This window comes from Chanos chanos, chromosome 10, assembly GCF_902362185.1.
Source record: "Chanos chanos chromosome 10, fChaCha1.1, whole genome shotgun sequence".
Taxonomy (NCBI): domain Eukaryota; kingdom Metazoa; phylum Chordata; class Actinopteri; order Gonorynchiformes; family Chanidae; genus Chanos; species Chanos chanos.
In genome coordinates, this window is record NC_044504.1 from 8912845 (window position 1) to 8939348 (window position 26504).

Consider the following 26504-nt stretch of genomic DNA (forward strand, 5'->3'; position numbering starts at 1 on the left):
ATACAGAGGTTTGTAGAATCAAGTGACTGCAGGACTATTGGACTAGAGGGCCTGGGAGATAAACCTGTAGTAACAATGGGGCCATAAGACAGAGAAATGCTGTGTTCTTGGACACATGTTATTTTGGATGGGCCTGTGTAAAGTATATTGGAACAGAGTAATGAGGCTGAACATAAAGCATGTGTCACTGCCCATTTTTAAACTATATGAATTTGACTGCTTAACCTACTCCTCTTTTTCATCAACAAACAGGATCTGTTGTATGGCTTTCCTAAAGCTCATATGTTTGTGTGTGCGTGCGTGTGTGTTTGTGTGTGTGCGTGCGTGTGTGTGTGTGTGTTTCAGATGGAGCAGCTGTCAGATGAAGAGCTGGATCATGCAGCGGAGGAGGACAGTGATAAGGAGGATCAGGACCTGGATAAAATGTTTGGAGCCTGGCTCGGCGAGCTCGACAAACTCACACAGGTCAGAGAAAGAGAGAGAGAGAAATTCTGTCACACAGGTCAGAGAAAGAGAGAGAGAGAAATTCTATCACACAGGCTTGTGCTTGTTATTGAAAATAGTATTATAGGTCTGTTAAGGTTGTCAGTGGATTGATAATATGTGACAACAGGGGAGTTGAATGTGTGAGTGATAAAGCTCATTAACCTGATTCAGTCTGCCTGGTCTCTTACCTGTACTGAGGTCAGTTCACCCCACTAAGTCCCGGTCCTCTCTGTCAGTGCAACCCATCTCTATAAATGCTTGTGCTGCAAAATGTCTGTTTTACACTGTGTGTGTGTGTGTGTGTGTGTGTGTTATCTTCAGAGTTTGGATGATGGGAGGCCTGAGAGGGTGCAGAAAGCTCCACTCAGACAAGAGACAAACTTGGCCAACTTCTCCTACCGCTTCTCTGTGTATAACATAAACGGTGAGTTAGTGCTAATAGCTCTCTCTCTAACCCTCAGTGCATTCATTCATCTCCTGATCTGATCCACAAACTTACACTGTGACTGTGTGTGTGTGTGTGTGTCCCTACCTGTGAGTGTGTTCAGAGGCTCTTAACCAGGGGGACGGTGTGGATCTAGATGCTTTAATGGCAGACCTGTGCTCTATTGAACAAGAACTGAGCACCATCGGCAAGTCCAGCAGCGGTTCCTCCCGCCTTGCCGTCCCCGGCGATACCAAAGTCCGACAGAAGCCCCCGGCTGGGCGCAGCAGCAGCACCAAACACACGAGCAGCGGAGGAAGCGGGAGCAGCTGCGGAAGCGCCTCCAGCAGCACCCGAGTTTCCCCCGCGTCCACCGTCAGGGTGGGCCACGCCCAGAGCCGCCCACCTCTCGCCTCCAACTTCTCCCTGGACGACATCACCGCCCAGCTGGACAGGGCTTCGCAGAGCATGGACGAGGCCGCCAGGCAAAGCTCCACCTCCTTAGCTTCCACCAGCTCCGCCCCCTACTCCACCTCCACGACGCGGAGGCCGGCCGGCAAGCAGCACAGACGCACGGGCTCGGTAGGCACGGTCAGCGAGCACGAGGTCCGAGCCATCACCTTCTCGTCGCGGTCCAGCATCAACTCCGCGTCCGCCTCCAGCATGGACTCACTGGACAAATCGCCTGAACCAGACGGGCTGCAGCTCCACCACGGGCAGGATTTGCCCAACTCGGAGGTAAACATCCCACCTCATCACGTCATACAAGGACCACAGCCCTGTAAACCCCTATGAATTCCTCTCTGTATGCACATTCTTCACATTGAGAGAAAGAAGTTTCTCTTGTGAACAAACAGAGGCGTCAGCTCTCAACCGACGACAGGTATTTTGTTTACATCCTGCAGAAACCCCATAACTCGTACAGCTCTACGTACTGATAGCATTGAAGTTGCTGAGGCCAATAAATGTTTTTGAAGATTTCGTGAGTATCTCATGACAGCTGAGAAAAACTGCTTTGTTCCCTCTTGTTTTAGAGTTAAGGGGTTTCTGCAGGAGCAAGAGAATTAGTGTTTTTTAAACTAATGCATAGCTATGAAAGACAAAACATTGTTCTTGTTATAGCTGTGGCCATATCTGTAATTACCATTGAGGATGAGTGAGCTCTCATTGTTACAGTTACACAAGTTACAGAAGCAGCCTTCACAGATAATACAAACATCAACCTTCGACATCTCACAGAGATGAAACTCAACCTCTCCACAAACACAAGCGAGCGTCTCAGTTAGACAATCCTCTTTATCCCAGCTCTGTGTGTGTGAGTATGTTGACATCACAGGTTTGCCTCAGTCAAATGTGGCTAAAAATAGCTCAGCTTTCTTCCACAGCCAGGATCATCTAATATTGCCTCTTTCCCGCTCCATTGCTACGGCAACGGACCCCTATCACACTCCCATCTAGATAAACTGACTCCTTATAAATGCAGTCTGTCAAACACAGATTAAATCAAGCTGAGAGCAAGTCGGTTTTAACAAAAGAGTGCAGACCCATCTAGTGTGAGAACAAGAGAGATGTGACTGATGAAGAGTGATTGTTATGGAGACAGAGAGAGAGAGAGGGAGACAGGGAGACAGAGAGAGAGAGACAGAGAAAGAGAGAGAGACAGAGAAAGAGAGAGAGACAGAGAAAGAGAGAGAGACAGAGAGAGAGGGGGGGACAGAGAGAGACGGAGACAGAGAGAGAGAGAGAGAGACAGAGAGAGAGAGAGCAAAGTGGAATGAGAATAACAGAGGATCAGATGCCCAGCTCCTTGTTCCCATGTTGGAGCTGCTTTCACTGGACTGTCTGACAGTTTGCTTACCTTAAATATTTGGGTCCAGCATGTGAGTGTGTGTTTTCATTTTCTTTGATTTTTTTGGATTTGAGAGTATTTGATCAACTTTGAATAAGCCTTGATATTTACTGTGAACTGTAAACATCTTATAATGTTAGCATATAGAGTTGTGATGAGAGACACAGGAGACAAAATCTGTTAGTATACTGTCACTCTCTGTCTCCCTCTCTTTCTGTCTATCTCTCTCTATATTTCTCTCTCTCTCTTTCTATCTTTCTCTCTCACTCTCTCCCTCTCTTTCTGTCTATCTCTCTCTATCTTTCTCTCTCTCTCTCTCTCTCTCTCTCTCTCTCTCTCTGTGAGGGAAGGAGTACGGGTTAGGAGATTAAGGAAATGCTTTGAATCTTGTAGACAGACAGGTATCAGAGGATCATCAGGTTTTAGAGGCCACGGCTGTGTTTACAGTCACACAGACACTGAGCTGCTGTTTTATGACAACCCCACATGTACCCACTTCCACCGTCTTTACCTCACTTTTGTCTGTGTGGTGTGTGTGGTGTGTGTGTGTGTGTGTGTGTGTGTGTTGATATGTATGATCAGGTTCTCCATCCACATAATGAGCTGCACTTGCATCAGATAAGATTACCTTTGGGCAAACAGACACTCGCACGCACACACACACACACACACACACTCGCACTCGCACCCACACACACACACACACACTCTCACACACACACACATTCGCACACTCGCGCGCGCACGCACGCACACACACACACACACACACACACACACACAGATTCAGTCTTTCATCACCAGCCCAATCTACACATCCTGCAATCAGCCGCACTCTGATCTTTCACACATTTCATTTCCCTGACTCACAATGCTTCTGTCTAACATACACACACAGCAAACCCAGCTCAGGGCAATCAGTTAGGCTTTCTGTCACACCACCTCAACTAACCCTGAACACACCTACTTTCACTTCCGTCGATTATTTTCTTGTGGTGAATTCATAATGATTTTTCTATTCACAATCTACAAATGACAAATTTTTCTGTGCCTTTCAGACTTAATTATAGATCATATGTGGGTTTGACTTCCATTGGCTCTGATGTTTCTTGTCTTCTTGTCCTCTTGTCTCTGTGTAAAGCACTCATATCTGGACAGGCAGACCTCTCTGATTCTGAAAAACAGTGCAGGAAAACCTTCTCACTTGCTGACCAAGGTGATGCTTTGTTTTTTGTTTTTGTTTTTGTTTTTTTCCCTTTCTGTCTGCATGTGGACGCGTGTACGTCTGTCTCCTCCGCTGATCTGCTAACTCCACTCCCTGCTTCAAGCTCCCCGCTCTCTCCCAGGTTCTCCCGCAGTCCCGGTTCTCCTAAGAACACCTCCTCTCTTTGCTTCTTCTCCTTCAGCAACACTAATCCCGTTAAAGTCTGCATAGATTAGCGTGGTCTGCATGGACTTAATGTCATTTTGCGGTTCCCCAGTCAGACCATGTTAGAAGCAGTAGAGACTGGGAAGGAGAGGATGCAGTGAAAGGACCTTTCTGGAATGACTCTCCAGATCCACACGCCGCATGTTTCCCATGACCGTGGTCCTTTGGCTCCTCAGATGTGTCTGTGCTTTGTAGTCAGTGTTCCGCTAGATTGTGCATGATTTACAGGACTGGTTTATTGGAAAAATGAACTTCAGACCAGAGTCAGCGTGCAGCTTGACTGTGTGTCGTTTAAAGCGTGCTTTTTTTTTTTTATGATGCGGGTGTTTTTCTGCCTCTGCGCGTGCGTGCGTGTGTGTGCAAAATAATGTGTTTAGACGTGCACTAGTGCTGAACGCTAGTGTAATTATTACTGAAATATTGTTTCATGTTCCGTTTTCCCCATCTTGTTCCACAGTTTCCATTTTGAACCAAACAGTTAAAGGGTAACACACGCACACACATAATTGCACTGCGTACAGTTGTGTGTCTGTGAGTCTGTGTCTTTTGTACAGTATGTGTTTGTGCTAAGCATGCCTGTAATGAATACACTTGAAACACTGACTGAAGATGTTCTTTCCCAAGGCTGGTTTGACTGTACGGAGAGGTTAAGGATGGCTGTGTCGTTCAGGGTTTTAGATGTAGTGCTTTTATCTTTGATTAATGTCTTAGACAGCTCTAACTTTTACATGACTTAAGCTGGAGCTGCATGTCTCCTTCACAGGCATGTGGTAAACATAAAAAAAAAAAAACAGTTAAAAACACAAAAACTGCAGTATTTATTGCAGATGAATTTTGTTAAAACGCCCTTTTACCTTACATTCCCCATTGGGCCTGACAGGAGTCATTATAGCATGTCTGAAGTCATTGTCTCTTTTAGCTTGTGTTGGTATTGTACAGCTCCAGAGCCAGTCATTAGAAACTGTGTATTCTTTAAACACTTACTGTATCCTGTGATACATAAAGGAGTAAGTGCTTGAGGCAGTTTAAACAGGTCAGGAACAGGTGGTGAGTGCAGGTGACATTATCTCTGTGTGAGACAACAGGCCTGCAGATGCCATGCACATCCCCACTGGATTCTGTTTCAGCGAAACACACAAAATTACAAACAAGAGGGTATCTGTCAGAGATGGCTGTTCACTTACATGTCTGAGGAGGTGCAGGGCAGGGAGGTGCGGGGGAGGTCCGGGAAGGGGCAAGGGGGTGGGGTGATGACTTCATCTTACCGCAACTTCTGCGTTGTTTCTGTGGGTATTATGTGTCCTCTCTAAATGGGCTCTAACTGCGCAGTATTGTGTGAGCACCCGTGTCGACACAAAAAGAATGTACTTCAATATATAAAACGAAAAACAATCACTTTATAAATTTATTTATTTTTAATCGGAAATATATTTATGACATTAGAGATGCATAAACTGTGCTGCCCACTGTTAGCTGTGGTTCAGTAATTATTTATGACAGTGGCAATTAGCTTGTGACTAATGATGGGCAGGTATGTTTTTTTTTTTTTTTATCTGTTTGTGTTTCACAGTGCTGTACTTGTCAGCATATTGAGGAAGGCAGAATACTGAAACACCTCTGTGCATTATGACCTAATAGATATTAGGTATTTCTCACGAGTCACATCCTCATGTTTGAAAAAATTACATCAAGACCTTCAGCCACCAAGACACTTTTAATAATGATATGCTGTTTCATAAAGTTAGTCAAGTGCTTATAATTGCCTATAATTTATGATTGGTCTTTGGTCCCTAATAACAGTGATATATATATATCTCTTTTATCCTGTAATAAAATTGGGGGTGACCCCTGCTCAGACTCCACTTCCTGTCTTCACCTTCACTGAGAGAGAGAGAGAGAGAGAGTCCCATCCTGTTTCTGAGGGGACAGATCTTCCTGTTTCTCTTTATGCACATATAAATGTTTCATTTCACATATGGAGGCTTCAATGGAGGCATTAACAGTCTTTTTTAATTAATATTGATCAGTGAGCGGACAGCGCACATCTGGGTCGCACGTGCAGAGGGATTCTGGGTCAGCGGAGCAGCTGTTTGAATTATAAACCTTCCTGTCAGTCATCCCAGCGTTTTTCCCCCTTCATCCGACGGATGAACCCGAACCGAGCGTTTGCATATACGCCTAGTTCTCCAAACGCTTGTGCCTCCAGCCTAATGTTAACTCAGCCCACATCACACGATGAGCGTCCAGTTCTAGAAACGCTGATGTCCGGGAGAACGCATCTCTTAAAGGACTGCTGTGTGTCAGTGTAACTCAGTTCTCTGCAGTCTGTGCCACATTCATAGTCAGCTTTGCCCCACTTCCTGTGTTTTCTTTCATATGAGTCAGATCATCTCATTATACATGCCACAGCAAACAAGCAGCAGAAAATATCCCAGCTCCAGAGAAATGCCTCTTCCCCGTAGACAACAGAGGCAATAATGAATTTGCATTCCAGTATTGGCAAAAATGTAGGTCAGTGTTGAATATGGAGAGCAGACATTTACACTTAATCGCGGATTTTAATCTGACTCTCTGTGATCGGAATCATTAGATTCATAAATGCCGTTATTCAGATGTAATCCTGCTTGAAAATGAATGCTGGAGTGATAGCGTAATTCCATCACCATATTCTTATTGCCCCTTTAACATACGTGCACTTTCCATTTGCTGTCGCTAAATCTCAACCGCAGAATACTGGTCTTTGGGGGGGGGGGTGCTGTGGCACTTGTGAGGTGCAGTTAAGAGGCTTGAGTCTTAATTCCCTCATTTGCCATTTGGTTCCTGAAAATAAGGACCTTCTGGTACAAGGGGGAGTGAAGGAATGTTTTTGATAGTCCAATCTCATATTTGATTGGCCATAACCAACGGAAGGTTTGGTCTGGACACAGCAAGCGCAGTTTGATTGGCTGGCCTATTGGGCATGACTTCCTCCCTGCATCCCGCTGACTGCTTGACCACTACCGCTGAGAGAGGATTACACTATGTGTGCCAGCACGTTCACAAAGCCAGGCCAACAGCTCAGAGGGAGAGAGAGAGAGAGAGGGAAAGGTAGAGCAAGAGTGGGAGGGCTCAGCTGGTGAATGTGTGTGAAAGAGAAAGGGAGAGCACTCATCTCTTCATGTGTAAGTGAAAGAGAGAGAGAGAGAACAGTTACAATAGAAGGGCTTGGCACTGCTCCCCTCTCCTTTATCCTAGTTGGGAGGAGGATTGTCTAACCTCCTGTTATCAGTGTATTAGGGAATCTCGCCTGGATCTCTCTGAGAGTCTAAAACTCATAGCAACACTAGCGCCAGGTCCAACCTGATCTACTCAACAGCCATAAACACAGCCTCCATAGTGAGAATGCACTTGGTGTAGTGCAGGTGCGGGATAAAACCAGATATTCCAAGAGGATACCAAAGATGTTAAGACAGAGGAATCGTCATTGTTTTTTTCTGTCGGACTCTTTGCCGTTGTCTCTGCTGGGGAAAGCGTCTCGGGTGATAGGGCTACTGCTTTAGCCTCTGCTGCTGCTGCCTCTGCGTGTCGGATTCCACAGACCGGCTCACAGGGAAAAGCAGGTCTCTTTAATGTGGTGACGGGGGGAAAAAGCCAAATGCAACCTGGAGATAAACAAGACTGACCTGATCCCACAGCCATCTCTGAAAGAAACTCTTCTGACAATGGGATTAATGCCTCTTTATACAGGGAGCCTTTAGCCCTTTAACTTTTAACTGTGATTAATGTAGTTCTCTGGGCCCGAGTCGCACAGAGACACTACGCTGCCTGTTGTTCTTACGTTGAGAGAAACAAATAGTGGTAATGGCGTCTTGCTGGAAAAGCCAGGTAAGTGAGGAGCGTTCAGAAAATGTCACATTTCGCTGTTTATCAGAAAGGAGCGTGAATGGGTTGTTTACAGTGTGCCTCTTTACTGTATTCTGCAGTGGTAATGTTTTCATATATATATATGTGTGTGTGTGTGTAGGAGGAACAGGCTGCCAAACTGAAAGCGGAGAAGATTCGGGTGGCCCTTGAGAAGATCAAGGAGGCTCAGGTTAAAAAGGTGAGTACCTACAAACCCAGGCGGGGTGTGCAATACGCCTGGATTAGAATACAGAAACACGCCCTGGATTAGATCAGATGAACTGCAGCAGCTGAGCTGTCATTTAGCCAAAGCATGTGTGTTAGAGCAGCGAGAGAACTGAAACATTCAGGACCAAGATTTAGAAACACTGCAATATGATTTCCCACAGTATATTTGAGTGTTGCTGCTTTGCTATAAATGTCAGCTGTTGTAAGTCTGATGGACAAGGTAGATTGGATGAGTGGTATAAACTGTTTATGTGACAGACTATGAGTGTAGTAGTCTATATTACAATAGTATGATCTCCTCTGGTCTGGATCAGTAATGTAGGGATACAGTTAACATGGGTTCTTACAGCACATGCAGCACTGAGAATGGTCCATGATCAGAGGAATTACTCAGCAGAGATTCTGTGCATGGCTTTACCACACTCTACACAAAGTACTGCACATGGGTCTGCTGACTTGTAATATTGAGTGTGTTTGTTAAGCTATCAGCAGAGTTCAGTTTGTTTGAAGGAACTGGAGAAGTGTGTCATGTCTTTCTCTGAAAGAGATAGCTAGAAAGCTACAATGAGCTCAAGTAACACAGTGTAAACTGTTTTTTAAGAGGGCTTCTGTGTGCGTGTGTGTGTGCGTGCGTGTGTGTGTGTGTGTGTGTGCGCGCGCGCGTGCGTGTGTGTGTGTGTTATCAGACTCCCCCTTGTGTTTGTTGGATGTGAGTGTAGATGAGCTCTATTTCTGGGTCAGAGCTGCAGCACAGAAACTACACAGAGCCTTTGGGCACTAGAAGACTATAATAGACTGAAACTACCATAACATAAAAATGCATTAAAACTTCTGTGAAACTACACCGAAACTAGAGTGTCCCACAGTCTCGCCCAAAAGGGTGGATGTAGAGAGCGGAGCACTGGGATTAGCTCCGGCCTGTCCCAGTGTTAACCCAGTGGAGAGGCACGGGAGTGCACGCCTGGTGACCCAGAGTCAGTGAGAGGCCTGTGGAGCAGGCAGAGTGTAATCTGTCTATCAGAGCCAGCTCTGGTAATGCAACGCAGATCAGGCAGTGAGAGCAGAGGACAGTCTGATTATGCAGCTAATCCCTACAGGAGGGAGGGGAGGAGTCCACTCATCTCCTGATCACTACCTCTGTCTGCAAGGAAATCCTCTCTCTCTCTCTCTCTCTCTCTCTCTCTGTCTGTGTGTATGAACGTGAGCGTGTGTGTGTGTGTGTGTGCTGTCCTCTGCAGTTGTGTATGCGAAAATGGCTTCTGCTCACTGTCATGGAGATGTAATGCTGTGAGATATACAGTATATATATGTGTGTGTGTATGTATATACACACACACACACACACATACATATATATATGTATATATATATTTCTTGCACCTAAAAGTGCCCTCTCTATTCTCTCATGCTAATTAGCAAATATTAATGGTATAAATGGTAGACCATTCTGTCTTTATGGAATATATAAAAAGTGGACAATGTAAACCCATTGAGATATAAAAAACATGCATTTTGTTTGTGTTGCACTAGATACTAAGACGCTGTGAAGTATGTTCTTAAGGACCTGTCTTAACATTCTCCACCTAAGAGTATCAGTACACACATGTAATGGCCAAGAAAACTATGTCGTGCCTTTTAATGCAAAGGATGCACTTGGGTTGCACTCTAGAGTCTGAGGGAAATGGAGCAGGGCAAGTTGCTTCTTTGTTTGATAAGATCTTCAGACATCTTAGGCATCCAGCAGTCTCTTCTTTGAACTGTGTTTTTTTTTTTCAACTTTTTCTATTTCATTTTTTTTAAACAGACCAACACCATATACTCAGTGAGTGGAGGCGACTGGAGTTGACTTGTATGCAATAAAAGTTTTGAAGAACATGTTAATATGTTGGGAGATAGTCATAATGCCACACAGATATGAGGCCTAGGGGATGCAATGTTGTGATACTCAGCAGAAACCTGCCAGAGACGATGAATGATGGCTAAATACCGATCTCTGACACTTGAACATTTTTCCAGCCTTTTTTTTTTTCTTTTATCCAGTGTAGTAAGGGCCAGGCTGTGCTTCTTTATGGCAGTCTACTGCCTCACTTATTCATCTGAATAGGAGAGTACGTCAGAATCTTTACTACAGCTGAGAGTTAGTTCACTCGGCCTTTCAACTTTCACCCTCATGCAGGGTTTAGCCTACTTTAATCTGCTCACGGGACTTCTGCATTTTTGCACGTTTTGACGTGTGTGTATGTATGTGTGTGTGTGTGAGTGTATGAGAGAGAGAGAGAGAGCGAGGGGGGATGTATTGTACACTGTCTTCACAGGTCATAACATAGAGTCGGTGTTGAATGTAGGTCACTGTGTGTGTGTGTGTGTGTGTGTGTGTGTGTGTGTTAAGGCCGAGTGAGTTCTGACTAGTTGCAGCGTGTTTTTGTAGTCTTCTTGCAGATGTGCTGCCTTGTTGTTCTAATACCGAGAAGGGGCGGGGGGTTGTTCCGAGCAGATATTTAGGTTATTTCATCTCATCTCTGGGCTGGAATGGATGAGGCAGCTTGAGTCTGTCAGTGTGGCTTATGCTATGCGCCACAGAGATTAAGGGATGCCTGCAGTGCTTTCAGTAGACCAAATCACCCACTAAAATGTCACAAAAAACCAGAACAAAAGCACAACCCAGGGGCACAGGAGCATGTGTCGGCGGGAACTCCGAAAACCCGTGCGTGTGAATCAGTGGTTTTGTCACTTAACTGCGGTTTGTGTGGTTAATTTCAGTCAAACGCGACCGACCTCCCTCGTGACTCTAGCCGGACGTGTTTTTTCTCGACTGAGTTTCTTTATACACAGCAGGGTACGTTTTAAAGAAGACAAAAAAAAAAAGAGATAAATAAATAGAATGAAAGTCTGATGTTGTTTTTGCATTGTTTGTTCTGCAGCTGGTGATCAGAGTGCACCTATCAGACGAGAGCTCCAAGACCATGATGGTGGACGAGCGTCAGACGGTGAGACAGGTGCTGGACAGCCTGCTGGATAAGTCTCACTGCGGATACAGCCCAGACTGGGCCCTGGTGGAAATCATCACAGAGCTTCAGATGGGTACATGTCACTCAGAGCCTAAGCCCATCTCCTGTCCCCATGCCCTCTCTCAGTCTCCCATCATGCACATAGATAATAATAATAATAATAATAATAATAATAATAATAATAATAATAATAATAATAATAATAATAATAAAGACCAAATGGTTTTTCTTTCAGTTTGTAAAGATAGCATTTGTTGGACAGGCTGACACCCCCCCCCCCCCCCCTCTCTCGCTGCAGACTCAGACAGTCTCTTTGTTTTATTTTTATTAAAAAAAATTCTTTTATCTTCTTAAAAACATAAAGGGTCCAATTCGATTTGTTTTATCCTCATTGCAGATTAGCATTAGCATTAGTACTGAGTGCATTTTATGAAATTCTGGTGGGATTAGCCAATGCAGTTATGTTTGTACGAGGGGAGGGTTATTCCAAAGACATGAAATATGAAATTAAATATCAGGGATTTGAAGAACATTACCGGGAAGTATTTGCCATCATTACATTCTAGTAATGCAGGGACTGTCAGTTTTGAGCAGGTGGTTGGAAGAAATTAGAGGCCTGCACAGTTACCACCCCTGTCATATCCTGGTACCTCTCTTTCGCCCTCTCTCTTTCTCTCGCTCACTCATGCTCTCGCTCTTTCTCTCTTTCTGTTTGAAAAACCCATATGAAAGGGGTTCAAACTATTGCGCTCTCTCTCTCAGGGTTAAGGCAGTGCTCTCTCTCTCTCTCTCTCTCCCTCTCTCTCTCTCTCTCTCTCACACAGCAGGGTTAAGGCAGTGCTCTCTCCCTCTCTCTCTCTCTCTCTCTCACAGCAGGGTTAAGGCAGTGCTCTCTCCCTCTCTCTCTCTCTCTCTCTCACACAGCAGGGTTAAGGCAGTGCTCTCTCTCTCTCTCTCACAGCAGGGTTAAGGCAGTGCTCTCTCTCTTTCTCTCTCTCTCTCTCTCTCTCTCTCTCTCTCTCTCTCTCTCTCTCTCTCTCTCTCTCTCACACAGCAGGGTTAAGGCAGTGCTCTCGCTCTCTATCTCTCTCTCTCTCTCTCACACAGCAGGGTTAAGGCAGTGCTCTCTCTCTCTCTCTCTCTCTCTCTCTCTCTCTCTCTCTCTCACAGCAGGGTTAAGGCAGTGCTCTCTCTCTCTCTCTCTCTCTCTCTCTCTCACAGCAGGGTTAAGGCAGTGCTCTCGCTCTCTATCTCTCTCTCTCTCTCTCACACAGCAGGGTTAAGGCAGTGCTCTCTCTCTCTCTCTCTCTCTCTCTCTCTCTCTCTCTCTCTCACAGCAGGGTTAAGGCAGTGCTCTCTCTCTCTCTCTCTCTCTCTCACAGCAGGGTTAAGGCAGTGCTACGTCTCATGCATTGCTCTTAATGTAGGTCTGAGGCGTTCATGCGTATGAGTTAACCCACATCTCCGGGGCTTGTACTAACATACACACATCCTCCAGTGGGAGAGGAGAGGAGAGGAGAGGAAAGCAGGAGTAAGAGAGTAGTAGAGAGATCTGGGATGAACGTAGCGCTGGAGAGGATGTCGGAGGAGATGTTCTAAACTGATATTTTCTGCCGCATCCACTGAGACCGGGCTGTACGGTGCCCCCCGGCGCTGAGCCAAAACTCGCGTGACTGAGAACGGCACAGCTCAGCTGACTCATAACAGGGATGAAAGTCGGTCGATCGTCATAGAGACGGACACCGGAGTCAGCGGCTTCAGCTCTGCCGCTCTCTACTGATATGTTGTGGCCATGCCAACATTAATGTGCTCCTATGATACCAGGACAGCCTTTGTGTGTGCACGTGAACATTCTGCACATTTATACTGAAAAAACATATTATTTACTTATGAATTAGAAAATGACTTTAAAGATCATTTCTTCAGTGCTGAATGCGTAACAACACCAAAAAAGAGTAAATTATTGGCTGGACCTGCAGATGTTTGCAGAGATGGGATTTTTTTTTTTGAAGGGAGAATGCTGATGGACTGGGATTGAGATTAATCTGCTGCGTTGCCATAAGGGGTGTAAAGGATCACTAATTCCTCAAGAGTTTTTAATCACCTAATGGATTTATTTTGTAATCCACCAGATTAGGGATTTTCAATTCCATTTTAAATTCGTTTGTTTCAGATTCATTGGGGCAGTAGCTCTCATTCTCTCCTCCTCTTAGGCCTTTTATCATGTCAGATCAAAGAATATTTCTGTTTAGTGGGCTTTTTTTTGTTTTTGTTTTTTTGTTTGTTATTTATTTATTTATTGATTTATTTAGATATTTTTGTCAGTGGCTTAGTTGACTTCAGCTTGTCGTGTACCGTTATCACATTGGAGGCTGCGTGTTAGATTGAAGGCCTGTGAAAGTGCTGCTCTTACGTAAGATCGTGTTCTGAGGTGCCACAGTGCATTTCTCTCAGAGACTCTTCAGCTCCTGTCTGAAGGGTGAGAGATTGGACCGGAACAGGACAAATGCTCAGCGGCCCGATGGGCCCGTCCCGTCACAGAGTGCTCCGCTGCCAGGAACGTTTGCATGTAGTCGCTCAAACGTCATCTCTCTGTCTCTCTCTCCCTCTCGAGTCTGACCCACGCACTGTGGGGTGTATGTGTCCGTGCCGAGGTCCTTGGTTGGCATTACTCTATACGCAGAGTCTTTGAAACTGGGCGCTTAACCGTGACTTTAACGTCATTCTCTTAAGAAGAAAAGAACAAAACCCTAAGTAGGAAGGACCCACTGGCCAGTGGAAAAGAACAATTAAAAACAGAAGCCATTAAAGTGATGGTATGGGACTAGAGTGCAGAATTATCAGTCAGTTTCAGTTCTCTGATTTGACAACAGTTTAATCATTTTTCCACGCATGAACTGAAGAGCAGTCTTAACCCTCGGCTTCCTCACATAAGGAATTTATTGATCGAGTCAAATTGAGGGCGAATTGATCTGCTTTAGTACCGCTCGGCCAGTTTTTCCACACACCCCCCCCCCCCCCCCCCCCTCACACAGAATCTTTCTCTGCCCCTCACGTAGAGCGGATCTTCGAGGACCACGAGAACCTGGTGGAGAATCTGCTCAACTGGACCCGAGACAGCACCAACAGGCTCATGTTCATTGAACGCATCGAGAAATACGCGCTCTTCAAAAACCCTCAGGTGAGGTGCTTTCTCGCCCTCTTTCTCTCTCTCCGTCTCTAAAAGTCCCGGTACGTCACACCTCGTGTCGGTTGGTCACATCGCTGGCTGTCCAAGCACTCGGGGGGGAGTGAGAATGAAGTGTGGTAGCCCCTGGTTTGGAGGGTGCACAGAAGTAGGTCAGTTTGATGTGCATGCCAAACGTGAATGAATATTTGATGTGATTTGAGGTGGAGGGGTGAGTGCCGTCTGTCTGGGGGAGTGGAATCACCCTGTCTGCCACCCACTGTTAGGCACAGATGTTTCAATGACTCTGTCTGTCCAAAGCTGCATGCTGGGTCTTAAAATTTTAGATTGTTAGATTATTTCCAAGACTGCATGTTGTACTAACTCAGTCTGCCCTGTGTGTCTGCAATACTGTTTCATTGACTGTAGTCTTCACTACCTGAATCTGCTTTCACAGAACTATCTGCTAGGGCGGAAGGAGACGTGTGAGATGGCAGACAGAAACAAAGAAGCTCTACTGGAGGTGAGAGATGTCCCACAGAGAAGTTTACGTGGGTCACTTGTAAGCAAATATGGTAGTTATTGAGTTGACTGTGTGTGTGTGTGTGTGTGTGTGCGTGTGTGTGTGTGTGTCCACAGGAGTGTTTCTGTGGCAGCTCCATCAGTGTGCCTGAAATGGAGGGAGTACTATGGCTGAAGGAAGATGGAAAGAAGTCATGGAAAAAGCGCTACTTCCTCTTACGAGCCTCTGGAATCTACTATGTGCCAAAGGGCAAAGCCAAGGTCATTCTCTCCCATTCTCTGTCTTTCTCTTTCTCTCTCTCCCTCTCTCCCCTCTCCCTCTCTCCCTGCCCCCCCCCCTCTCTTACTCTCTCACACACACACACACACACACACACACACACACACACACGTATTCTTTCACATGCACCATTCACACACAAATGCAAAAACACAGTCATCCGCCCACTCATATTTACACAAACACACATTTGTGGTTATTCAGTTATTCATATGGTTGCAGCTATCAGTTGAAGCTAGAAGCAGGGGAGGGTGAAATCACTGTCTGTGTTTTGTGCTCATGTTTGGTGACAGCTCCATAGGCAGCCTAACACTGTTTGTCCTGAGTGGTGTTCCAAGAAAGGCAAACAGTAAATATTTAATAATCTGGATGTGTCTGAGGCTGTTGTCCAGAGCATGTGGTCTCAGATTAACACTAAAGGATTCATTAAGCACACAAGATGCTCATCATGCCTTAATCCCAAACCCCCCCCCCCCCCCCCCCCCCCCCGTCTGAGATATCTCCATTAACCTCAAGAAGAGCCCTGACTATCAACATGTAGAATTAAGTGTTTACTTACACACTCACACACGCACATACTCACACAAACACAAACAAACACACACACACACACGTACAGTCTGGCTCTGTTTTGAGGCGAATGAGTGCATTTCATTGTAAGTTAACAAGAATGACTGAATATTTATTTCATATTCAGAATTGAACTCGGTAATGAAGTCAAACACAAACTGAATGCCGTTGCGTGTGAAGGCCTTCATTAAATAGATGGTTTGATAGTTATTGAAATGAAAGAACGTCATTGGCCAGTGTTAATGAAATGAAAGAACGTCATTGGCCAGTGTTATTGAAATGAAAGGACATCATTGGCCAGTGTTGTGCTTCTGGTCGATTTTTTTTTTTTTTTTTTTTTTTTGCCAGGAGCAGTGATTTCTCTCTCTGGGGGGGATCGGCCCATCAGTGATAGCACTGGTATTTCCTGTTTATGGATCGACCACCCCTCCGTTCACATATGCGGCTCGTGTTCACTCAATAGAGGTCATTAGCTTCAGGACATAGACACCACTGCACTCTGCTCTGGTCACGGTTGCTGCTCCATGGCTGTTGCTGTAGTCACGGTTCGATTGCTCCAGTAAATAGTTTAAAGTGTAGTTCAGTACAGGCAAGCAGCTTTGGTCTTGAGACTATCTCTCCACACTAAAGATTTCGAGAGGGATTCCTGTCTTCATTCTATCATCTCTGCACATCCGATCCATACTGCATCCTACCCAGAAACAGAAACCCATTTTGAAGTAAATGAGGCAAACTGATGGTTTTAAGATGTGTTTCACAGACTGTTTCTTCATTTCGTCTTATGTAACAGCTTTCTCCTTTCGCTCATTAAATCCAGTTGCATTGCGTTATTGTAGGGCTATCTACGCTCCATTTCATCACATGGAGCTCCCTCCTGTGGGCAAAAAGTGACATGACTGCAGCTGCTTTTCAAATAGGAAATTATATCAGAATACAGATCGTCTGAGATACAGCGCTCATATGTTGATTAACTGTTTTTTATTTCATTATGATTTACCCTCTTTCCTTTCACTGTCCCTCACAGGCCTCCAGAGACCTGGTGTGTTTCCTCCAGCTGGACCACGTGAATGTGTACTATGGGAAGGACTACCGTAGCAAGTACAAGGCCCCAACTGACTATAGCATGGCTCTTAAGGTACAGTGGTCTCTATGTGTGTGTGTACTTTTTACACTGGCTGTATATCTGAGCGTCATGTTTCCTCGCCTATGCCCTGGAGGCACAAGGGGAAGAACAGGTGTGTTGGATGGGAATTTCAGTCCGTTATTAGTGACTGTTTCGCTGGTGGTACTGTATCATTATCCAGGAAAAGTGATACTTCTCCTGTATTCATTCTCTTGTCTCTTTTTTTTTTTTTTTTTCTTCACGTGGCAGAGTCCTGTAGAGGCTGAGTAGCTAACCCCAGTGGTTGTAGTCTGGTCTTTTTGAGGAAGATAAGACTGAATTTGTTGTCAAACTGATATTTAGCAGTTCCTCTGGATGTTGAAAGCAGATAGGATATAGGCAGCCCTGAGAGATGAAAGTAAAGACACAGGAGACCAGAGCCGTGACCGGAAACTTCCCCTGAGCTGCTGTGAGCTTTAAAATTTATGGTCTCTGGACTCATGAGAGAAGTTAAAAATAAAAATCTTAATCGCTCACACGGGCACAGACAGACGTATAATAAAATGCAGCAGGAGAAGTTAAAAATACGATGCAGGATATGAGCTGATAGGGAACAGAACAGGGAGCCCAAAACGCCCAACTCTTTTTTTAAATTTTAAGATCATATCAGTTGCCTAGTGTTTATATAAAAGATGCAGCCTTAATGGGGAACAGATTATCTGATAGGACCTCATGGGAACCCCTTTCACATTAGAAGGATATACTGACATCTAGAGGAATAAAGGCAAACTGCAGCTTAAATGCATTTATAAATTACATTCCATATGCTGTTCAGTTACATCCCATGTGCTGCTGGTGTCCAGTTTAATACATAAGTCCAATTTATGAGTACAAGTTTTATTGTTTATCTGTTTTTCTCTGAACAGCACCCCCAGATTCAGAAGAAATCTCAGTACATCAAGTATCTGTGCTGTGAGGATATCAGGACCCTGCATCAGTGGATCAACGGAATTCGCATTGCCAAGGTAACGGCCTCCCTCCTCGTTTGGCAGCATGCTGAAAACTTACTCATGAGCACATAGCTGAACGACTCTTTCCTCCTCTTAAGTACGGGAAGCAGCTGTATATAAACTACCAGGAGGCCATGAAGCGCACAGAAGCTGCCCAAGACTGGTCCTCTCTGTCCAGCTCCAGTATGAAGTCTGGCTCCAGCTCCTCCAGTCTCCCAGGTCAGTCCCACACTCTGGCACACGTAGCCCTGTCTGTCACACAGACGCTTGCATACACAAGTAAAAGAATGTTTCCTGTATGCTCTGACTGCTGAGATTATCCTAACACAGAATCACCTGTGTTTACCTTTACGTATATACAACGATTCCCTTTGCTCTGTTATGTTTACCTGTTTGCTGAATGAGTCAGAGAAGGGAAAAGAGTAACGGTTCTCTGGTCATTATCACAGAGTCACAGTCCAACCACTCCAGCCAATCAGACAGCGGCGTCTCAGAGACCACTTCCTCCGGCCACGTTCGTTCTCAGAGTGCCGTCAGCTCCATTTTCTCTGAGGCCTGGAAGAGAGGAACACAAATAGAAGAGACCACCAAGGTGCCCTGGACCGTTCTTTCATCCAGCATCTGTTTTTTTTTTTTTTAATTCTTCATCCCTTTGTCTCTCTCTCTCTTCCATCTCTGTTTCTCCCCAGTTACCTTACTCTACCTGACAGGTCACCTTTTTCTAATGACAGCAGGCTGTGTTTCTCTGAGATCAGCCCATTCCCACGCCCACTGTGGAACTGCTCTTAGACTAAAGAACATGGGGAAAATCAGAGCGTGGTCTGGGTTAATATGCTTCATGAATGACAGGGTAGTGCTTTAGAATCTTCCTTAGACCTTACAGAAAGGAAACAAATGTGTTATGAATATGAACTCTGTGGTAAGTCGGATATCTGAATATGAGTAATTGTATGAAACTGCTCTTACTTTGCATCTACATGGACACATTATATGCTCAGTTGGTAGTGTTCATACAGCATAATGAATCAGTAGTGTAGTTTCTGTTGAAGAACAGGGAATGAAAGACGACTGTGGTTGACAGGAAAGCTGATGGTAGGCTACGTATTTATGAAGCGAATTTGAAATGAAGATTGCAGGGAGGATAACAGATTTTGTTTACTGTTCCCATCTCTTTCTCCCTCTCTACACGTGTCCCCAGGGGTCGAAGGTCAAGTGTCGAAAAGCCATGCCCTTGTGTGCTGGTGGGGACTGAGGTTAGGGGGTCGCAAATGCTTTTGCTTTAACGGTGGAGTCTTAAAACCCCTCACTGACCTAAACAGTACTAATCACTCCACTACCAGGTTTTGTGTGTGTGTCTGTGGGTGTGTGTGTAGAGGGATTCACTCCTTGGTGTGATGGTTGGTGACTACTGGAAAATTGACACACTGATATTAGTGTTTTTAACATTGAGTGTTTTTAACTAAGTGTGTTTGATCACTGGTGCTTTCGTTTGACATGTTTTGTTTGTGAGTGTGCTACTGTCTTGGTGTGAATAAGAACTCTGTTTTCATAATGCTGACCGTGGTTGTGTATTTTGGTGGGGTTTGGAGTTTCACAGTGGTTATAGTGGTACTCTATTTGATCAGACAATCTCCTGAGCAGTAAGTATTTGCAGTTTCTTTTTTTTTTTTTGGCAGCTCCGGGAGCACAGAATGGTGAAATTGAATGAATGTAAAAAGGGTTTGTAAATATGTTGAAGGCTTTTAGATAAGCTAAGTATTTTAACTGCTGATCTCAACAGGGAAAACTGCTGTGCACTGTTCAATAGGGTCTGGGTTCTTTTTACAGACTCACTGAGGATATAGACTTACTTTCTTCTCAGATACACAATGTCAGACACATTCAACTCTTTCCTGTGGCCTACTGCTTTTTTCCCCCCATCTCGTCCATAGCCCTCACATGCATTTTCCTGAATTGTTCATTCCATGTAACTGTTAACATTCATAGAGCTTCTTAAAAACATTAATGTTTATTATACAGCACAGAGTGTGTGTTTCTGATGTGTGAAAATGCCATGTTTGTTGGAACTCTCAGCATCTGCTCATTCCCTGTCTCTCTCACTATGTTCCTCGTGCAGGTCAGAACGGATTCGGCCCCGCCTCCACAACCTACTCGGGCATCCTACCCCCTCCAACTGCCACACATGCCCCTTCCCACAGGTCACAGCAGTTACACCGCTGTTTCCCCACAGTCCTCCTCTTCTTCTCCTCCATCACCACCTCCTCCTCCTCCGCCACCTCCCCCTCTCCCTAACCCCACCTACCCGTCTAATCCCACGCTGTTCAAATACAGCACCATTGCCCGTCTGCAGAATATCACCCAGCCCCCCAACCACTACAAACAGCCCCCCCTGGTGGCACAACAACAACAGCAGCAGCAGCAACAGATGCCTCCAGCACCCCCTCCGCAGTGCGCTAAGCCGCTCCTCAGCAACATGATGTCAGCTGACACTGCGCCTCCTCCGCCTCCACCCCCTCCTCCTCCTCCGATACCCACGCCGGGGTCTGCCATGGCGGTGCTAAAAATGGGACCCCCCAGCCCTGGTCTACCTCAGTATATCCCACCTCCACCCACACAAGAAGACGAGCTACCACCCCCACCTCACCCACAAAGCAACGGTGTCATGCTCCCACTGCCTCCCCCTGAGCAGCCCAAATACCCGCCTCTTAGCACCAACGGCCTACAGCAGTTCTTAGCCCAGAAGTTTCCCAACATGACCTACGACTTCTCGCCCGATGGTCAAGAAGAAGCACTCCCTCCCCCACCACCTCCACAGCCTCCACAATGTTTCTCACCCCCACCTCCTCAGCAGGCACCGGGACCTCCCCCCGCACCACCCAAAACCTTCTCTGGTGGCTTCCCTCCCCAGACTGCGCCTAAACCCTCTGGTCCTGGGCTCTCCATGTCTCCCGTCTCCCCTTTAGCCCCTCCGCTGTCCCCAACCCCACCTCACTCTTCTGGTACAATGAAAAAGCAACAGAGTCTCTCCTCTGCTCACAGTCCCAACCAGCCACCTCCAACTCTGCCCAAACAGCACAGCGTATCCTCCAAAGCTGCAACCTTGTCTGGGTCCTCCACTCCGTCTTTGGTTAAACAAATAGTCAGCCAGTTTCCAGTTACTTTGGATGGTTCCAAAAGCCCCTTGTCCCCTCCTGTGGTTAAAACCAAACCCAGATGGCAGCCTGGCGGATCAGCTCAACCTCAGTCTCCTGAATTCCCGCCTCCTCCACCAGAGAGCAGCCTGGATTTTCCACCACCCCCTCCTCCGCCACCTGCTCCAAGTCCTCCACCTGCCCCCCTGCAGCCGGCCAAAACAGGCTCGCCGATCAAGAAGTCGCCCTCCACGTCCTCTACATCCTCCGTGGGCTCTGCGGGAAAACGACCGCCCCCGACGCCTCAGCGCAACTCCAGCGTGAAGACCAGCTCATCCGTGGAATATCAAGAATCCAAGAAAGTGGAGGACCTGGTGAGCATGTTCGCTCAGCCCGGCCAGACGTCCAGCAACTCCTTCTCTTCTCCCTCCTCCACGACGGGTTCGCCGTCCAAGGACTCGTTGTCTGGGCCTCGCGCTCACTCGAAGCCTGGCAAGATCAACATAGCCAACCTGCCCCTGGCTCTTCAGGGCAAACAGGGCCAGTACAGGCAGTCCAGCACGGACTTCCCCTCTCCGCCTCCTGAGACCGATTTCTTCCCTCCCCCTCCGCCCGACTCTGAGCTACTGCCTCCACCGCCGTTGCCGTCGGAGCTACACCCCACCACTCCGAAAGTGGCCGTGGTCAACCCTCAGCCCCAGTTATCCTCCTCCACGTCGTCGTGGAAACAGAGTTCGCTGAAGAAGACGCCTCCTCCTACTATGCAGCGCCGGAGCAGCGGCCCCACCGAGCCTCTGGCTCTCTCCCCTCCCCCCCAGCAGATTCCCCTGGCCCCATTCGGCTCTCAGATCCCTCCCACCTCACCCAAAGGCTCGCTCGCCATCCAGCCCAACTTCCTGGAGGACCTTAACAGAACTCTCAAGAGGAAGTCCATGACCAGGCACGGCTCGCTCACTTCGTCCCGTATCTCGGCTAAGCTGGAGCCCGTGGCCACCATGGACGACATGGCATTGCCGCCCCCACCCCCCGAATTGCTAATGAGCCAGCAGAAACGGACTGGCTACACCAACACCAACATCTCAGGCTATGCAACGTTACGGCGGGGGCCTCCGCCAGCTCCACCCAAACGGGACGAAAATACCAAACTGACTAGAGAGTGGTAGTGAGGACTGACCACTGGGAGCGACCTGTGGATCGGGCGGGTCACTGTCTGAAACTGTGTTAATCCTCATAGGCCGCACATGACTGCATAAGAATATTATCCCTCATCTTAATCCCAGATTATTACTACAATATCGAAAAAGCAAGTCAAACCAATATGAGCTTCTCCGCGTGTTCTGTGCCGCTTTGCATTATGTGTAAGCAGTAATACCCATCATGACTTGATAGAGGTTTTCTGCAATATATAGGTACTGCATGGACTCACCTGTGTGGAAAGGGGATAATGTGTATAAAGTGTATCTGGACTTTTGGGAAGGCGTGGGGTGGGGTGGGGAGGGCACTTTTACCTTTTTTATATGAAATTATTTAATACCTGAAATATATTCTTATTTTAAAGTTTAATTTCTAAAACCCTTGACTGAAAGCATTAAACGTAAAATAGAAATCACGGCTGATGAAGATGTTGTGTGGGGAGGGGGAGGGGTCGTGTGGGTGGGCAGGTGGACTGTGGGTGTGTGTGTGTGTGTGTGTACATGTATGTGTGTGTTTATATGTGAGAGAGGTGTTTTCTCAACGATTGAGTTTACCCACGTTCAGCGATGAGCGACGGCATGTGACCTTTGACCTTTCTCAGTCTCTCGGGATCCTTCATTTCAAAAAGTGTACGTCAGCGTTGGACACATTCTAATGAAGTTACCCCTCACATCTCTTCAGATGACTCCTGAACGAGCGGAGACCCTCCAGAAAAAGACTGTTCGTCTTGAAAAGGATTGGCATTCTAAAGATAATCTGTTCTCTTGCATTGATATAGGGATCCCTCTGTTCACTCAAATGTTCAGACATTAGTCTTTGAAAATTGATCCGTTGTCAGAGAGGGTGTGTGTGCGCGCGTGTGTAGGTGTGTGTATGTGTGTGTGTGTAATTAGGCTGTGTCTAGGATGAGACACATTCGCTGTGTTTATGTTGCTTTCATTTGTATCTGTCTGTACATACAGTTACTGTTCCTGGCATTAGTGGTGACTTTTAGCTCTTCTCTCATACATAAACGAGGGGGAATCATTTACCTGAAGCTCTAACTGTTTACAAACCAAGCCATCGTCTCTAATACTTTGCAGAAAGAAAAAAAAACTCTCCATAATTTATTTTGCTAACATTACCAAAGTGGGCTAAGTTATCTGTTTAGATCAATTTCACGACCACCCTGGCTTCAAGTTGTGAAGTTGCTCAAGTGTTTCCCCTTTATTTGAATGTTTTGGTTGAAAGCAAGAAGTTGCTAGAGGAACTTCAGTTGCTGTGCAATCCAGAATTTCTCAGTTTGATCGCCGTCTGTGGACTTGACAAACTGACAAGATGTGTTTACAGTTTAAAGGCTAAGAGAATTAAACTTTATCAACTGTCCACAATGTCCCAGTAAGAAAAACCAAACAAACACAAAAATCACTAGAATCATTAGAAGTTGGCTGGTATGTAGGGCTTAAGGTGCCCATTAAAGTCAGGAACATTTTTGAGAAAATAAATGGGGAAATAAATGTCTCTTACATTTAAACAGAACAATATACCTGTGTAATTCCTGTCCAATCAGATCATAGTGCTGTTGTTTTTCCCCTGTGGCAAACCTCTGCCTCGGGCAATCACTTTTCTTTGGCATTTAATGACCTCTCTCATCAAACACTTTAAACCACATATTGCAGATTAGACAGTACTAATTATGACACTTGTGGTTTACTCAAAACAAAAATACTTTCAGTAACCTTCAGAAACATAATTAACCTCAGAGTGAAATTAATGTTTTTTTTTCCCTCTTGTGTAGCAGTCCACACCAAGGGCTATAGAACATCATTACATTCACAGTGACTAGACTTTAACTGTCGTAGCACTCAGTTACTGGATCACATGCACTAACATAGCTTGGAAGAACGGGCCACAGTATGCCAGTCATTTTTGTTAACGCCGACATATTGAAGAACTGGAGAAAGATCCAAGATTGTAGGAAGCGTAAGATCTCGGCTGAAGTCAGTACAGTAGGCGAGAGCAGCCGAGAGGACCACGGCAGACGATGAACCTCGGGGTCAGAGAAAGTCGTGCGTTTACAGGTTTCAGTGGTAAGATCTCCTCACTGCTGGACTCCGAGCTGGAGTCGTCTGCGGTGCAGCTGAGAGACAGCAGAGAGCTAAAGTGACCAGAGACCCGTACCTCGCTGGAACACAAACCTGTCCGCTGGAGGCAGACACAGAGCGCGTGAAAAACACACACCTCGCAGGTCATCACAACACAACAGCCAGTCTTACATTCAAGTCAGTTTGGGGTTATTACATTGTTATAAAATGAGTCAAACAGCCTGGCATGTGTGTATATAGACCTGATAAAGTAGAGAATTGTGTGTCTCGTGTAGGGTTATGTATATGGTGTCTCTCATGCTTTCTTACTGAAGATCCTCGTTTGAAGTGGCATTGCTCCAGGTTCCACCCATAGTGCCTCAGGCACACTGTCTCTTTGATCCCAAAATGAAGCCTGAAGTCAAAGGTGTTGAGTCCCACCTGCGCTATCTGTAGAAGGGAGAAAAAAAACATTCCAGAAATGTTGTAATTTAAAGCATGGTACCAAAGCAAGAGTCGAATAAATGGAAGTACTTTCGTTTTAAAATTCAGTTAAGTTAATGTTTAAATTTGCTGGTGATTTAAGAAACACTGCTGTCTCACTGTTCGTAGAGCCCTTTCATCAACATTGTAAGCATGAGATGTATTGTACTAAATTATAGTACAAGGTCGTAGTCCCTACATGTATTAACAGGCTGTGCTGCACTGTGTTATTTAATGCTGCGAAATTTTGAGGAAACTCAACAGCCAAGAACACATGCAAGACATTTTATACATGTTTTACACATCTTCCAGAAGACTTAAATTAGCTGTAACAAACCATTAAGGAACATGTTCTCTACTGTACAAGACTATTTTTCATGATCATTCGAAAGGTTTTGCCCAGATTTAGTATGCATGTTTCAGTAGCAGTTAGCATGTCATGACTAATAGAAAAGTTTACCTGTTGAACGGCGCTGCTGGTTGGTCCGTAGAGTCTGGAAAAGGGCGATCGTTTGTTGACCTCGGCAGTAGACACGCTCAGAGCCACGTCTGCCATGTAGCGCAGGTTATACCTGGATAAAACCTGTCCTACAGAGTCAGAGGGCAACATCCAACCACAGCTAAATACATGGTACACAGAATTCAGGTTGTAACTGTTTTAGATGTACATTTTCACTCCAGTCAGAGACTGAGTGTAGTCCATAGTTTTAGTAATCGAAATCAATCACTGAAAAATGGTCATAGAGTTAGTTCTGAGTAACGAGATGAGTCAACATTTCCCAAAACCATTTCGGTAAATCCTCGTCTCATCTAGGTAATGTAAGTACTCACCTGAGACACACGCCTGTTGTAAAAACAGCAGCAGAACGACTAATGGCATTTCTTTGGCTGATTTAAGCATTTCGTGTAGATTTATATTTTTATCGAGTCTAACGAGAACTCCCAGTCTTTCTTCCAGAGATCATTATGTTTACTATGCGTTCATTATTTTTCATAGGCTATCAGTCAGGAACATGGCCTGGCATGTAAAGCCACAGATTAAATACATTAAAAATTCTTTTGCCTCAGGATAGCATGGGACACCACAGGCGTGTGTACCAGATCTTGATCTATTTCATTTGGAAGTAGGCCAAAAAAAACAAACAAAAAAACAAGAAGCAAAATTGCTGGTATGATATCCCAAAGATAATGAGGAGTGATTACCTTTAGATCTGTTATAGAATTTATTTACCCTAAAAGATCAGCCGTTAGCAGTCAGCTGGATAACTTGATGCTACAAGCGCTCACAGTTAAACATCAAGGAGACATTCTTATTGGATGCTCTTAACTTGCGACTGAAGTTATCAAACTAACTGAGAAATCCTGATCTCTGCAATCCCAGCTGGTCTCCCTCAGCCCTGCTGCTGGTGCACTTGTCATGAGAGAAACCAAAATGCGAATGCAAATCTGGCGGAGTGTGGGGAAATTTAAAGCATGAGAAAGCTGAAATCTATTAAAACTGTATATACAGGGTGGGGGTTGAGTTCTGAGAAACTCAAACTGACTGCTCCTTTAACAGTTATGACGCCTGGGAGACCCTGATATTGACGTCACTTATTGAATTTAACAATTGTTGTTTGGGGGGGGGGGGGGGGGACATTTCTACATAAACGGTGGTACGGTCCTGCTGCCTTTGGT

The 26504-nt window shown here is 45.6% G+C and overlaps 1 protein-coding gene across 2 annotated transcripts; it reads left to right on the forward strand.

Moving 5' to 3' along the window:
* Window positions 1-345: 345 nt before the first annotated feature.
* raph1a (Ras association (RalGDS/AF-6) and pleckstrin homology domains 1a) lies at window positions 346-22250 on the forward strand. 2 transcript variants are annotated; one of them, XM_030787054.1, is made up of 14 exons: window positions 346-465; window positions 808-910; window positions 1035-1648; window positions 3901-3975; window positions 8192-8269; window positions 11220-11379; window positions 14366-14487; window positions 14930-14995; window positions 15112-15255; window positions 16869-16979; window positions 17873-17971; window positions 18055-18175; window positions 18406-18548; window positions 20073-22250. In XM_030787054.1, exons 1-14 carry the CDS (start codon window positions 346-348, stop codon window positions 22248-22250), a joined length of 4134 nt encoding a protein of 1377 aa, XP_030642914.1. The 2 variants fall into 2 exon arrangements, with proteins under 2 accessions (XP_030642914.1, XP_030642915.1); XM_030787055.1 differs by lacking the exon at window positions 3901-3975.
* Window positions 22251-26504: the final 4254 nt, after the last annotated feature.